The sequence below is a fragment of the Armigeres subalbatus genome, chromosome 3 (genome assembly GCF_024139115.2).
Source record: "Armigeres subalbatus isolate Guangzhou_Male chromosome 3, GZ_Asu_2, whole genome shotgun sequence".
NCBI lineage: Eukaryota > Metazoa > Arthropoda > Insecta > Diptera > Culicidae > Armigeres > Armigeres subalbatus.
Genome location: NC_085141.1, coordinates 359,780,821 through 359,797,384, shown reverse-complemented (window position 1 = coordinate 359,797,384; position 16,564 = coordinate 359,780,821). Strand labels below are relative to the sequence as shown.

At 40.2% G+C, this 16,564-nt stretch overlaps 1 protein-coding gene across 18 annotated transcripts in view; it reads left to right on the top strand.

The window, feature by feature from the left end:
- LOC134226237 (ryanodine receptor) overlaps positions 1-16,564 on the top strand; it is a 160,702-nt gene that overhangs the window by 26,784 nt on the left and 117,354 nt on the right. For all 18 annotated transcript variants that reach the window (XM_062706877.1, XM_062706875.1, XM_062706870.1 and 15 more), the window contains exon 2: positions 9,414-9,864. In XM_062706877.1, the coding sequence (XP_062562861.1) occupies positions 9,811-9,864 (54 nt within the window). In that variant the 5' untranslated portion in view covers positions 9,414-9,810. The remainder of the gene's footprint in view (positions 1-9,413; positions 9,865-16,564) is intronic.

Sequence of the window (16,564 nt, the reverse complement as noted above, 5' to 3'; positions counted from 1 at the left end):
AAAATATTATAGGTGACACATTATAGCATGAACAACTCAAATAGTAAAATATTATTAGCGTGCTGAACTCAGAGAGGCATCCTATGAGAAAACTTCTTTGGAGAGACGAGCCGAGACTGATTGAGAGGAAAAAGAAGGTAATCAGTTTTGTGACGAACGATATTGTGAACGGATGTGTTAAGTGAAAACGAAAAAAGAAGAGAATTTGAAAAAAAAGAAATAATATAAAAAAAAGTTGAAAATTCAATTATGTATTTGATGTTCCCTTATAATTGAACAAGAATGACAGTACCCGACAGGATCATATCTGCACTCGCATTAAACTGAGCAAATGCCTGATTTGGAAGAAGAAAGCATATTGTTTTTCGTCATCTGCTGGGCCAAAAAATCCTTTGAAAAATGGAAAAATATCTTCTTTGTTGTCGGGAAGATGCATCCTTTGAAAGAAGGGATCATATCCTCCTTTGCCTTAATCCAAGCAAATGCCTTAATTGAACAAAAAAAGGGAATCGTATTTTTTTTGCCATATGCCGGAAAAATGAATCCTTTGATAAAAGAAGCACATACTTTTTAGATTTATGAACGACAAAGTATGCTTTTAAGGTGGTTATACAACAAAGCCACAAATTGGCCATCTTGGAAACCACGTGCTTTTTCTAGTGATTTTTCAATAGCACAAATTGAGAGAACCACAACGCCCATGAGGATGAAACATTCGTAGATCGTTTCCTTACTCATGCTAAACAATCGACTTTAATTCCAGCGTTGTACGACAATTATAACGCTAGATTTGAATATTTGATAATAGGTGTAGAAACTCGTGTGGTGAATTTAAAATTCACCACATGGCTTGATTGTATAATCACCTTAAAGAGATAAATATATCTCATACAGAAATAACTTCATTTGCTTTTCATTGCCTTTTAATTGTAAAATTGTTTTTGCTCTTGCTTACAATTTTGCTATTTGAATTTCCATATTTTGATGTTTGTTTCAATCAACGACGATCTTGCTGCTGACCCAGAGGTAAAAATATTTTGAGTGCAATAGGCGGATATTAGAAAGTCTACCAAAGTTCCTTCGAGCAGTGATTTGATAGAATATAATCTTTAATTTGAAATAATCAATTGAAAACATCTCTTTTATAATGTTCAAATGACAATCATTATAAATCATTGAATATGTTATACATAAGTTTCGAAAGCGATGATTTCACAAGTATAATGCCAAATGACCATTATACCAAATGACCATTATGCCAAACGTCTTAATGCCAAATGACCTACCACCCAAAACAAAATAAACTTGTCTCAACATCATGGTTTTAATACCAGAACAATGGTTGAGAACATGGGTTCCCAAACTGTGGGTCGCGAAAGATAAAACGTGATTCATACTTTCGTGCATATTCCGTGCCACAAGTCACGCTTTGAAACTAGGTTCTAGGTAATAAATGCATGATTAGAAAATAACAAATTTAAAAAGCCAATTGCCTTTTTTGTTATCCGAGATTTTAGCAAATGCAATGAAGTTCCAATTTCTTCCAAAAACATTCCAAATCTTACCCAATTGCAATCCAAAATTGAGCAGAGTTGAACTTTATTACTAATAAGATTCAAAACCAACATAATAAAGAAAAGAAAATCCAAACTAATCCAAATTCAGCCAAATCTAATCAAATCAAATATAAATTCAATCCAAATCCAATATTCAGGGTCAAAGCAACGAACGGTTTTGATCGACTTTGTTGTTTATCAAGAACTCGCCATATTGTTATTTGGCAGATTCGAGAATTTGTTTACAGATTCCTTAATTATATGAATTTGGCATAATTCTTTTTTCGTCAATCAAAGGCGTATGATTTTGGGAGAAGTAAAATGAAAAGTTCGCCGATGAACCATGAGTTGCATATAATGCGAGGCTTCGAAAAAAATTTAAAGTTTGTGTTTAGTTAGTATCTTTTTAATTTTACCAAAATGGTATTCATCATTTCATGCATGCATATTTTATTCGTTTTTGTATATGGTTTGTTTCGTTGTTAATGTTGGTCAACATTTTTGTTTTGGTATACAATTTGACAGAACCATGTTGAGAGACGGTTATTGAAAACTTACTACTTAACTTCAGTCGTGTGGATGTGCAATCAAAAACTTGGTTGCGACTGAAAGATGTTGAAAATATCAAAACAGTTTTTGCGCTGTTTAGGTCGTGTAAAAGTAATAAAACAAGTTTTTCTTACCAAAACATAACAAGCCTGTATGCTTGAAAGATGCATTTTTAACTCTCATACAACAAACTGTGTTACTAGGGTCCTAGCAAACGTCTTGCAAATGACATTTATCTCAAAAAAATGAGAAACTAGCCAATAACTCCAAACTGATCTTCTTCTTCTTATTGGCATTACATCCCCACACTGGGACAGAGCCGCCTCGCAGCTTAGTGTTCATTAAGCACTTCCACAGTTATTAACTGCGAGGTTTCTAAGCCAGGTTACCATTTTTGCATTCGTATATCATGAGGCTAACACGATGATACTTTGATGCCCAGAGAAATCGAGACAATTTCCAATCCGAAAATTGCCTAGGCCGGCACCGGGAATCGAACCCAGCCACCCTCAGCATGGTCTTGCTTTGTAGCCGCGCATCTTACCGCACGGCTAAGGATGGCCCCGACCACTTTTCGTGACGGTCTCAAATTTGATTCTGCAGAATGACCCCCTATGTTTTCCCGAAAGACGTATTCTACGTCAAAAGATACTTTTAATACCAGTCATCTTTCCTACCTATATTTAAACATATTTCCAATCAACCATCCAAGGTGTGGTTTGTTAAGAAGTACTACTTGAGTAGTAGCAGCTTGCTGTACTTTTTGAGAAATCAGTCTATAGCTTTTTCACCGAAGAATAGACTACCGTGTTGAAGTTCAAAACCAAAACACCAAAATAAACCAAAACCAATGTTCACACTTCCTAATGCATGGAAACTAGTTAAAGCAAAAACCAAAACATCGTTCTTTAATCATTTGTTACAACCCAAAAAGCCCTTTCTTGCAGTTAAGACGTCATCCATATATGGAGAAACTGGTGGGAATATATTTTGGTGGGACAATATTTTTTGAACGGGAGTCTAAGGCGGCGCTAAATTTGCAATACCTCCTCCGCAATATTATATAAAGAACATGAATAGACGACCTGACGTTATTTTCTTTTATTTTATTCGGAGATTGAGAGATTGTGAAGCATTTAATTGCAGGAGCAATGCCGTAAATCCCATTGGGACACTTAGAAGAATTTCGAAGCAAACTAGCAAAATCACTAAATCAAATCGTTCTGAAGTTCAGCAAGACCGGGTACATACAGCAAGTGAAATGATAAGTTTAATCCCTGACATGGAGACGCGTGGTGGCTCACTATGGTATTAGCGTCTTAAAATCTTCAAATCCATCGTTTGCACAATAGATTTCAGTTTCCTGGTTCTTCTATGGGACGGATTTTTCAATGTAGCTACGAATAAAACACATAATATAGCAAGCAGCTCCAGGTCAACTTACGAACGATCGTAAAAAAATAAGAGGAAATTATAGTCAGATGATGATAAAAATAAATAGAATCAACGTCAACAGCATGTTCTGTCTGCCGTAGTGAAATGTCCCTCCGGCGCGAGGCAGCCGTTTTGAGCAAACATACGTATTTGCTGTGGGTGCGAGTTCGATTATTGAATCAGGAAATATGTGAAGTGAAGCAAAAACAGCTCCCGCCAATTTGTCGCTATTCTGAGTGCGCACCGTGACGTATAACGAAAGGCCGAATCAGGGATGAATTTTGGAATTGTTGTGTTTAGCTAACAATAATATTGAAAAGCTGTTGAGTGAAAATAGAAATTGAATTGTTGATGTCATCAGGGGACTTTCGCAACGCAACGTCTTTCTGTTCTGATATTCCACTTCCATCACGAGTAAGCAACATTGCCATCCACCACCGAATTAGGAGAGAAAAGTAACCGGCGAAGGCTGTCACCGCCATAGAAGCTAATTTACTTTTTGGGACCTGAACACTGGGGACAGCCTTCCCGCAGCGTTAGGAGCTTATCTGTTGTGGTTATTTCGTTCACTTCAACTTCATACTGTGCAGGTACCTACACAAACGGTCGTGAAGGATATGCGATTGGAGCACCAAAACGACCTAGAAATGCCAGAAACATTTGCCCAATCATGCTTTGCTTCGTTTTTTTAATTTTTTGTCGTCGTAAAGTTGCTTGAAAGAAGTGCTTCATTGTTTAAAATGTTGAAGAAAAGCAGTTCCACCAAGTTCCACTGTTCAAGCTACCCTCCGTGACACCTTTGTCCTTTGTCACATTTATCTGCCCTTTTTAATCGAGTCATGCTTTTCTATCATTTTCCGTGTATCTTAATGGGCCATCGGCAATCAGGTGGTAACACTGTATCACGTCTGCTTCTCAATAAATTAGAATTTGTCGCGTAACAAATCACGGGGAAGTGGAATACACGTTTTTTTTCATTAAAAACCTCAATTTGCTAGTGGAGCTCTAGAACTTCGTGTTAGGGGTCAAAACAATATCAGCAAAATTATAAAATTTTACGGAAGCTTTACCAGCCACACTTTTTATTGTACTATTGTACTTTCCTCCAACCCCAATATTCATCATTTGAGGATGCTCAAATTGTATCCTCGTAAAGTAACTGTGGCATTTACTGTCTTTACTTTTCGTATGCAAAGTACAAAGAGAGATCAAGAGGAGATCAAAGTAGCTCACGAAAGAAATTGGTCGCAAAAATTTCTTCACGCGTCATTTTTGCCCTTTGTTTTTCGAAATTTAAATTTAGTTCAACAATTCAATTTTTGAAATGGTGGAAATTCGGAAGGATGCAGCCATACTAGCTGGTCAGCAAGCTCAACCTTACAAGCAGTGCTACTACTGGAGTCACCATAACGATCACAACGGTAGTTACGACGACGAATACGGAAAGTGGTTGTGGCTGAAGTTATGAAGCCGGTGACAACAGAATCCTGTCTCGCAAGAAGAACCTCCTCGCATCGCTATCGCTTGTTGTTCAGCAAACCGAAGGGCGGAAATATTTGGGTCTACACATCGAGCGCGCAGCAAATATTTTCCCGGGTTTTCGATTCTATGGACATGGGCAGTAAGTAAATGTGCGGTGGTAAGTACCTTCCTGGAAAAAGAAAAGGTGAGTACTTAATAATAATAAACACAACATAGATTTCATATTTTGAACTGCTATTCCACTTATTCTTAAATACAATGCGATAAATTAAATCGTGTTCAAACAGTGTGATTCCAGCGTGATACAGTGTCATCTGTCAAAACGCATATGGGATCACGGTACCGAAATAACCGTGACTTTGGACCAATTCTGCAGTGCTATTAGAATGTTTGAGCGGCGCAGAGAGAGAGGTAGTGCCGTGAAAAGATTTTGAAAATGTTCACCAGTTTGGTTGCTTTTATAATTTAATGTTTTCTCAATTTTTTTTGTAAAAAAAATGATTTTTTAAGGATCGGATGATCAAGCCATAAAGTTTCTTGTTTAAAGCTAGATGTTGCTGCATCGTGTAGATTCTGGAACGCAAAAGGGCCTCATGCAGATGTTCGGTGAGATCAAACCAGTTTTACTAATTGTTGATAAATAATCCCATTATTTAACTGTGTGATTGTAAAGTTACATATTGGTTTTCGCTTATTACTAAGGGCATATATTAATATGAGTACATAATTTCAATTGGGATCGCATAAGGGGAAGGGAAAATTAATATATTTTATATTCTTTCTCGTTTCAGAGAGCGAACAATGGCGCTTAAACCTAGGCTAATTACCCGAGCAGCACAAGTCAGACTAAAATGGTCGCAGCAACTTGATAGTGACCAAATCTAGTCGCATATCCGTTGCAGTAATCTATGTGGGACATGTGTCCTACTTGGGTAGCCAGGGCAAGTTTAATAGCTTCGCCCCATCCCAGGACAATTAACAATGGAGTGACAAAATTTCTTAGCATGGTCACTCCCAACGTCTGTTTAAACGCATTATATCATTTGCTTATGATGATATTCCTAAACTATATTCCCTACCAACCATCCAACTCCTTGACATCTATGAGGGTGTCGGTGAGTCGCTGGCCTCTCGTTAAGTAGATGTCATATCATCATATCCTTCCCTTCCTTAGTAACAGAGAAGATGGGCGTGGCCGGCAATGGTAGCTTTCATGCTTTATCATTTTGACCCCAATTGGGTTGCTATTAAATCCCAAATAGTAATCCATAAGCAGTTGGGGTAAGAAAGTTAAAGAAAATACATGACAGCTATCAGTATGCAATCTACGAAATACTCTGTTACAACGCAACGCAACGCAACGCAACGCAACGCAAAGTACAAAGAGAGATCAATTATTTGTTCGTCGTTGTCTGCGTTGCTCACACCGTTATCATAGCAAACGAGAACTTTGACTTGTGGACCATGACTGAAAACAGAGACTAGGGTAAATGACCAAATAGTGCAGGAACTAAGCACGTTCCACCACTGTTTGTTCGCATGCACAGAAGCTATAATTTATTTCGCTTACCTAAATTGTGCATTCGAAAGCTCCTCTTTTATATTTTTAGTAGAAAGTATTCCGATGGCAGCAGCTCCTGTCATTATTACCTAAAATGAACCCTCCAATTATTGGTGCAATGTTCCAATAGTTGCGATATTTTCTAATTCGTGTTCCTATAGTTGCGAATCCCATTGTTTTCATACGGGACTCGCAACTATGGGAACACTACCGCAACTATTGGTACAAGGCAGATAATAAATTACAGTATTTCAGTGATATTTTACCGATTTTTTAGTAAATCCAAAACAGTTTTCAACTCTTTCACTTAATGACAGGTCAACTAATTGATAAACAATGTGGGTTGCTGCGTTATTTGCGTATATTTGATAAAAACTACACTACCGCAACTATAGAAACACCCACGACTATCGGATCAATTACCCTAGATCGTTACTTTTCCTTTGTATGAGCTTTAATGATAACTGTGTTATGCTTTGCATCGAATCGGGGTAGTTGGCTATGACTATGTTGGCTATAACATTGGAAGTGAAAGACGTGTTCTTGTCCCATTAACGGTTCTACCCGAATCCATCCAATTCAGTGGTCTGCAGAAAGAAGGTCGCCACAATAACGTAGCATCATCGTTTTTTTCTGCATTCGGACAGACATTCAAACGGATAAACAAAAACCACTAGCGGAATTTCGTATAGGATAGATAGCTTCAATGCGCTCGGTATTCGAATCTAGACCAGAGGCAAAACATACAAAAGTTTATTATTCATACCCAAAGTGGGCTTCCGTCGAATCATATTCTATCAACATGCTAATGAATATTAATTGTTACGACATTACTTGTGGAATTATGTATCGAAAAAAGAATATCATGGAAAACTTTTCGGAGATGTTTCTCGTCCCAAAAGCAACGGCAAGCTAAAAAGTTTTTTGCCTAGAATTTACTCTGCCATAAGCTAAGACCCGATCTTTTTCCAACAGTTGAGTGAAAATGTACTACAAGTTCATTTCTCTCTTTGTTTTCTATGGATCCCACCGGATACACACTATACCGCTATGCTCTATCTATGTAGCCGAAGTTCATAAAAATGTATGAGAGAAAACTCAGTTTTTTTCGCAAAGGAATCACCAACTAACCCGTGATAATAAAAAGTCTGGTAGAAAATTTTCATCACCAGAAAACAAAACCACCCGACCTCAGCTGGCAATGGTTTTATAAAGTTTGGAGGATCCATGAATTTCGACATGAAAACATTTTTATTTCATTATTACCTTCCATCATTCCTAAAATTGAATGTCGGAAATTTCGTAACGACGTGTTATAATCAATTACTCCTTGAAAGGTCGACGTAATTTATGGACGTTTGCAACCTAAGAAGAGCAGAAAGCATCTAGCTGTGAAACTTTTGCTACTGCGAAGTGAACTACGAATTTATCAATGCAGAGGGAATCGGTAGAACAGCAGTACGAAAAGAAGAAATGTGAAGTCTATCAAAACAGTCACGGTAGAAAATTGATAAATTACAAAATAATCCCTTTTTTCTCCGTCATTAGTGTCATCCACGATATGGATCTTGCTTGTCGGGTAGTTATGCTTTCTACAACGCCGATGATTTGTTTTCAACATGCCCAGCAATTTTTTTCAAATATATTTTCGCTAATTTATTTAATTTCAAATAAATCTCGATCAATTAAAATAAGAACAATTAATCATATCTTGAAAATGTTGAGAAACTGAAGACGGCCTCACAGTTAAGGTCGAAATACGTATCTGTAAAGATAACGAAACGTGGCATTAAAAGGAAAGTACTAAACTCGTCTTAGATAGTTAAAAGAGCTCAAAAATAATTGTTTTGAAAATGTGTCCATGGTTGTTTCAATCTTATCAAAAGCCCGAGAATCCCAAACCATATTTCTTGGAAGAGGAACCTGGCATTCTTTAGAAATATGTGACTTTATTTTTCTCCTAAACACCAATAAAGTAAAGTCTCTCACGGCATAGGTTTCCACTATTCCAGGCATATTCAAGTAGACCAAACTGTTCAAAAAATCATTTCAAATCAACAAAGCACACATTCAACAAGAAGCCAAACACTCCGATAACAAATTGCTCAAACAACCCTCGTAAAAGACCACTAAATCACCTGTCCTACAATGAATACCCAATTCACATAACAGCCGAGCTGGGGAAAAAATCACCTCTGCATTCCGTTCGGAGCGTTAACCGGAAAAAGCATGCGAAAAAGCATCCCGGTTGCCAATTTATCAGCCATCCTTGCCTTGTTGAAAGCACACAGACGGGAGCCTATAGCCACCTACCACAGTCGAATATTTGTGTAGCAAAGCGAAGGCATAGTCTGTCTTTCGCTCTATAACCGGACACAATATTTTATGGAACTCCTTTCAACCGGATTCGGTTGGCTTTTTCGGTGCTTTCGAAGCTATCTAAACGTGTCGAAATGAAACTGTTGCTCGTACTTTATTGCAGTCTACTTCCCCCGCTGGCTGTTAAGTGCCGTTTTGGGTTAGAAAGGAAGAAATCCGACTTAATGGGGCTTCATATCCTACTAATGACAACGGATGTGCGGCGAAATAGATTAAGAAGTTCGCAGAACATAAGTATAAACGATTATTTTCTTATTATTAAAGGCTTACTGAACAAATTATTAGGTCAGGTGTGGCTTTGCTTGACGCCTCTATGAAATACATCATCATTCGAAACACGAAATTAAAACAGTTTTCTTTTTCTATTCTCATTTACAGATTGACCAAATGGATTACTTTTATCATCGGAATCCGCACTCGAATGTGTCATATTTATATTTTTCATTATTTAGGAAATCATCATCGCCAACGAGGGAAAACCACGACTTGTGAAATATTAGGAAAAACGAAACGAAATTAAACTAAAAGTGACACGGATAGTGGAGTAAGCGAAAAATCCTCAACGAAGCGAAAAAAAAATCGTGTCACCTGTGGAAATAATTGAATAAAATAGTTTAGAAAAAGTGAAATATTAAAATTTGCTCCAAGCAAATCCATACCCAGTGCACAGAAGAACCAATGAAGTAACACGAAAAGGATCCGTCTTTATTTTTTTCATTCAAGTATCCTTTCGTTTAGTTCAGTCTTCCTCGTTTGCATTTTTAATGTTTTTGATTGGAAGAAGAAAACTTTACGTCTACTGAAGTAACCCACTTGGATATAAGAGGGAGCGGTTACAGCTAAGTAATCATGGCGGAAGCGGAAGGAGGTTCGGAGCAGGATGATGTTTCATTCTTGCGGACGGTGAGTATTTTGTATAACCACTGCTGTGTGTAAACACTTTGCAAAATTCAACACTTGATAATTTGAATGCTTAGAAAGATCGACCAAGGAAATACAACGAATGTTTTGATGAAATTAGGAAAAAAAACGAATGAATAGAAAGCGGTAAAATAAGAAGATGAATTTTAGGAGCATCCAAACTATCAATCTACCCTCATATTATTCATACTGAAACTAAAAATTACCCTAATGGAAAATTCGTCTGAATTTTCAAGGGAAATTCTTCAAAAATTCCACAAGAAAATTCCTAGATTTTTCGCAAGAAACTCTTTGCTATTTCAACGGAAAATTCTACAGAATTTCATCGAGAGTTTTGTTGGAAATTTCAAGGGATTTTCATTTCGAACCCGATAATATCCAATGATTTAACACTTTTGAACGCGTGCCGCGCTGCTGTATTTTTTATAACATTAAAGGTTCCCCCAGACCTAAGCGATTTCATTTCCGTGAAGGCGACATTTAATCGCTGCGATTCTATCGTTGGGTTGCTGCAGGCAAATTTCCATTTACGCTTCCATACCAACGGCGACAGAATCGCAGTTACCAAACGATAGAATCGCGTCGCGATTGTCGCGTCGCGTGTTTTTAGAGAGCCTTAACACACATACATCGCTCGCGGGCGATGTTGACCTGTTAAAAAGATACTAACGGTGTACCATGCGCCTCCATATGACTTTACGCACTGTTTATACTAAGTATGCGGTATTTCCAAATCTGTTGATTGGGTATTTCCAAAAAAACGTTTTAGGTGATTCGAAACGGAATTCCGCAGAATTTGAGCATGACGAAAACTGATTTTTTGATTTCGTCTCGGTCGAAACCAAAACATTCGCCCGCAAAAACTAGCTTTTAAGAAATGAAACGGAATTCCGATGAATTTTGAAGCAAATTATAACTAATAGTTTGCTATAAAATATCATCTAATTCAGCAGCGCCGCTGAACAACACCGTAAAGGTTGTAGTCAAGATTATATGATATATAGATTTTACGCTATTCTTTACTGGGGCCCTCCATAGCCGTGCGGTAAGACGCGCGGCTACAAAGCAAGACCATGCTGAGGGTGGCTGGGTTCGATTCCTGGTGTCAGTCTAGACAATTTTCGGCTTGGAAATTGTCTCGACTTCCCTGGGCATAAAAGTATCATCGTGTTAGCCTCATGATATATAAATGCAAAAATGGTAACTTGGCTTAGAAACCTCGCAGTGCTTAAGTGGAAGTGCTTAAGTGAACACTAAGCTGCGAGGCGGCTCTGTCTCAGTGTAGGGATGTAATGCCAATAAAAAGAAGAAGAAGATTTTACCATTTACCTTTACTCGGAATCACATTCTGAATCAATGAAAACGCAGGTTAGTTTTCTTCTAAAAACCTCTTCAGCGTTTTGTTAGAAATATTCAAACCAAAACGATATACCGTGGGGGACCGAAATCCTTCCACTTCAAGAGATATTAATAAATAATGGGAATTTAAGGTAATTAATTTACAAATAATTTATGTAATCCTGTTCTTATACTTGACAGTAAGCTTTTTGGCTATTGAGGTGAGAAGAAGGCTTTGAAATTAAAACAACACAAAACAAAAACAAATCTCCACCCACCAAACGCAGAGTTTCTGACGCCGTTTGTTTGCGTGTAGAGTATAGTGAAGTAAGCGTGTATTAATTGCCTATTGCGAATTATAAAGTAATCTTAGCGGAATACAAATCAAAGCGATCACTTCTCAAGGTGCGTATTTAACTTATAACAGTGGTAGTTTAGTCAAACAGCCTTAATTTAAGTATGTTGTCTAAAAAGAGCTGTACGGATTTTAATCCTTTGATTCAAGATCCGTTCACAATGGACGGATTTCGGTTTAGAAGGTGTTGTAAATTCAATATAATATAAAAAATATGACAACCCAAAAACTGAGTAAAAGATACTATTTAAATAAAATTATGATTTCGTGAAAATCAAGAAGGTTCTTTCATCATAAAAGCTTTTACGGCAATTCGTTATTCCATTTCACGGCCTCTTTTTACATCCAATGACGTTTTATAACATTATTGGCATTCATTAACATTATTGACATTTTTGACATTCAAAAGTAAACCTATAAGAAGGCACTCATAGAAATAATAAAGAACCTTATAGTTGTTTTCACTTGGTAGGGTTTGGGTCACCGTGAACTTTTATATCGTTAATTTGTTGATATTTTTCGGTGAAAACTTTCAGTGAAAGTTCTCACCGAAAAATATCAACAAATTAACGATATATTATAGTTGTTTTGTTTTCACAATTGTTCCATTCCAGGGCATCCAAGAATTCCCTAGATTATAGGCCTTAAAGTTTACATGCGTAACCAAAGGTCTGTAATCTCTTTTATTTTTTCATGCTCTACGGGACAATATAGTTCGCCTCGTGGTCTACATGCGGGCTGTTATCTTATTTTGAAAATAGTTCATGCCCTATTCGATCCATGAAAATCCAATTTGATACAAATAGTGCTACCCCGTTGCAGCACATCGCAGAATTACCTGAAGAATATGGTTTATGATCTGTAGAACCATCGTTGTGATACATAGAACCAAATCGAACAAGCCTTACGCATGAAATCAAATCCAATTTCATTCAAATAATTACTAAAAGGATGCTTCGCTTCTGAAAAAAGCAAATATATCATCCTTTACGCATAAATTCCATAGCCCGGAATAGAACAGGTATTCAAAACATACCCGACTTGAATTGAATGATCACTAAGAGTAGGCTTCACTTCTAAAAGAAGAAAACCTATCTTTCGTTACGCGTAGAGACCTTCAAGTCCTATAATCCAGGAACTTTCCGATCATATCTTCACGACTTTTCAAAAGCTACTGCTATTATCAATATTCTGTTTATGTACACGCTTGGCAGTCGTGGAAAAGAAAAGAACATAAACAAGAAACCAACCAGATGAAAAAAAAAAACGAAATAAAATTATTCATCTAATAAACAGCTTAAAAACAACAACGATTTAACGATATAAGAGCATGCTTTAGCATAATGAAGCCTATCTTCATTTAGTAAAGGATATAGGAAATAGGATTTTAATCAGATTTGGAACCCAAATAGGAAAAATCTCATACTTTTAATTTCTGTACACACCCACGCACGACAAGAAGCACATCGTAATAAGCATTTATCTCAAACAAACTGACATAAAAATGGCCTGATTCGGGGTGAAACGTTCAACGATATATTTTTTTAGATGCTCCAAATTTAAGAGGCACGGCAAATGCTGGGTAAAGCGTACCATTGGTACTTCGCGTACCTGAAGGAATAAAATAGACCCCATCTCGCGGTCCTTAGCCTCTTACCCAGCAACTCCTATCCCTACCTCCCCGCGGTGCTGGCCGGGATACGAGCAACCTTAGGGAAGATCGGGTAACCAACCCCGGTGGGAACTATGGTCGTATGCTGACAGGAAGGGGGTTTGCTCCTCTCCGGAGGTGCAAATCTTACTGAGCGTCTGTTCTCAATGTCAGGATCGGCTCACAACAGCGTCTGTTCTCCATGTTAGGGGCGGCTGATCATCGTCCGAGTACCAGCGAGGGACTCTAAGTGAAACTGTGCACCATGGTCCATCGGAAATAAGGAGGAATGGACCTCCGGAAATTTAGGGGGTTTAGTGTCAGGCCCAACAAGCCGGCCTTTAAAAAAACTAACGCAACGAATAATCAACAAGAGAGTACGGGCCGGAACCATCGGCAAAGACCACTGCGACGAAAAGGGACTAGCGATTGGAAACTCGGTTCGTGGAACTCCAAATCTCTCAACTTCATCGGGAGCACACGCATACTCGCCGATGTGCTCTGGCGACCGTGGATTCGGCATCGTAGCGCTGCAGGAGGTTTGTTGGAAGGGATCAATGGTGCGAACGTTTAGAGGTAATCATACCATCTACCAGAGCTGCGGCAACACACACGAGCTGCGAACAGCTTTCATAGTGATGGGCGATATGCAAAGGCGCGTGATCGGGTGGTGGCCGATCAATGAAAGAATGTGCAAGTTGAGGATCAAAGGCCGGTTCTTCAACTTCAGCATAATCAACGTCCATAGCCCACACTCCGGAAGCACTGATGATGATAAGGACGCATTCTACGCGCAGCTGGAACGTGAGTACGACAGCTGCCCAAGCCACGACGTCAAAATCATCATAAGAGACTTGAACGCTCAGGTTGGCCAAGAGGAGGAGTTTAGACCGACTATTGGAAAGTTCAGCGCTCACCGGCTGACGAACGAAAACGGCCTACGACTAATTGATTTCGCCGCCTCCAAGAATATGGCCATTCGCAGCACCTACTTCCAACACAGCCTCCCGTATCGGTACACCTGGAGATCACCACTGCAGACAGAATCACAAATCGACCACGTTCTGATTGATGGACGGCACTTCTCCGACATTATCGACGTCAGGACATATCGTGGCGCTAACATCGACTCTGACCACTATCTGGTAATGGTTAAACTGCGCCCAAAACTATCCGTCATCAACAATGTTCGGTACCGACGACCGCCGCGGTACGACCTAGAGCGGCTGAAGCAACCTGATGTCGCCACTGCATACGCGCAGCATCTCGAGGCAGCGTTGCCGGAAGAGGGTGAGCTCGATGGGGCCCCTCTTGAGGACTGCTGGAATACAGTCAAAGCAGCCATTAACGACGCAGCGGAGAACAACGTCGGGTATATGGGTCGAAGTCGACGGAACGATTGATTCGACGAAGAGTGCAGACAGATTCTGGAGGAGAAGGACGCAGCGCGGGCGGTCGCGCTGCAGCAAGGTACCCGGCAGAACGTGGAACGTTATAGACGGAAGCGGAGACAGCAGACCCGCCTTTTTCAGGAGAAGAAACGCCGCCTGGAAGAAGCGGAGTGCGAGGAGATGGAACAGCTGTGCCGTTCTCAAGATACACGCAAGTTCTATCAGAAGCTCAACGCATCCCGCAAAGGCTTCGTGCCGCGAGCCGAAATGTGCCGGGATAAGGATGGGAGCATCTTGACGGACGAACGTGTGGTGATCGAAAGGTGGAAGCAGCACTACGAGGAACATCTGAATGGCGCTGAGAGTACAGGCAGTGAAAGTCAAGGCAGCGGAGGAGATGACAACGTCAGTTTAGCGGACGATGGAAGCCAACCAGCCCCTTGAGGGAAGTTAAGGATGCCATTCAACAGCTAAAGACCAATAAAGCAGCTGGTAAGGATGGTATCGGAGCTGAGCTCATCAAGATGGGCCCGGAAAAGCTGGCCACTTGCCTGCACAAACTGATAGTCAGAATCTGGGAAACCGAACAGCTACCGGAGGAGTGGAAGGAAGGGGTTATATGCCCCATCTACAAGAAAGGCGACAAACTGGAGTGTGAGAACTTTCGAGCGATCACCATCCTTAATGCCGCCTACAAAGTGATATCCCAGATCATCTTCCGTCGTCTGTCACCATTAGTGAACGAGTTCGTGGGAAGTTATCGACAACGGACCAGATCTTTACTGTACGGCAAATCCTTCAAAAATGCCGTGAATACCAGGTCCCAACGCACCATCTGTTCGTTGATTTCAAGGCGGCATACGACAGTATAGACCGCGTAGAGCTATGGAAAATTATGGACGAGAACAGCTTCCCTGGAAAGCTTACCAGACTGATCAAAGCAACGGTGGATGGTGCGCAAAACTGTGTGAAGATTTCGGGCGAACACTCCAGTTTGTTCGAATCGCGCCGGGGACTAAGACAAGGTGATGGACTTTCGTGCCTGTTGTTCAACATTGCGCTAGAAGGTGTCATGCGGAGAGCCGGGTGTAACAGCCGGGGTACGATTTTCAATAGATCCAGTCAATTTATTTGCTTCGCGGATGACATGGACATTGTCGGCCGAACATTTGCAAAGGTGGCAGAACCGTACACCCGCCTGAAACGTGAAGCAACAAAAGTTGGACTGGTGGTGAATGCGTCAAAGACAAAGTACATGCTTGTGGGCGGAACCGAGCGCGACAGGGCCCGCCTGGGAAGCAGTGTTACGATAGACGGGGATACCTTCGAGGTGGTCGAGGAATTCGTCTACCTCGGATCCTTGCTAACGGCTGACAACAACGTTAGTCGTGAAATACGAAGGCGCATCATCTGTGGAAGTCGGGCCTACTACGGGCTCCAGAAGAAACTGCGGTCGCAAAAGATTCGCCACCGCACCAAATGTGTCATGTACAAGACGCTTATAAGACCGGTTGTCCTCTACGGACATGAAACATGGACAATGCTCGAGGAGGACTTGCAAGCACTCGGAGTATTCGAGAGACGGGTGCTTAGGACCATCTTTGGCGGTGTGCAAGAAGACGGTGTGTGGCGGCGAAGAATGAACCATGAGCTCGTCCAACTCTACGGCGAACCCAGTATCCAGAAGGTAACTAAAGCCGGAAGGGTACGATGGGCAGGACATGTTGCAAGAATGCCGGACAGCAACCCTGCAAAGATGGTGTTCGCTTCCGATCCGGCAGGTACGAGACGGCGTGGAGCGCAGCGAGCGAGATGGGCAGACCAGGTGCAGAACGACTTGGCGAGCGTGGGGCGTATCCGAGGATGGAGAGATGCAGCCTCGAACCGTGTATTGTGGCGTCAAATTGTTGATTCAGTGTTATCTGTTTAGATGTTAACTAAATAAAT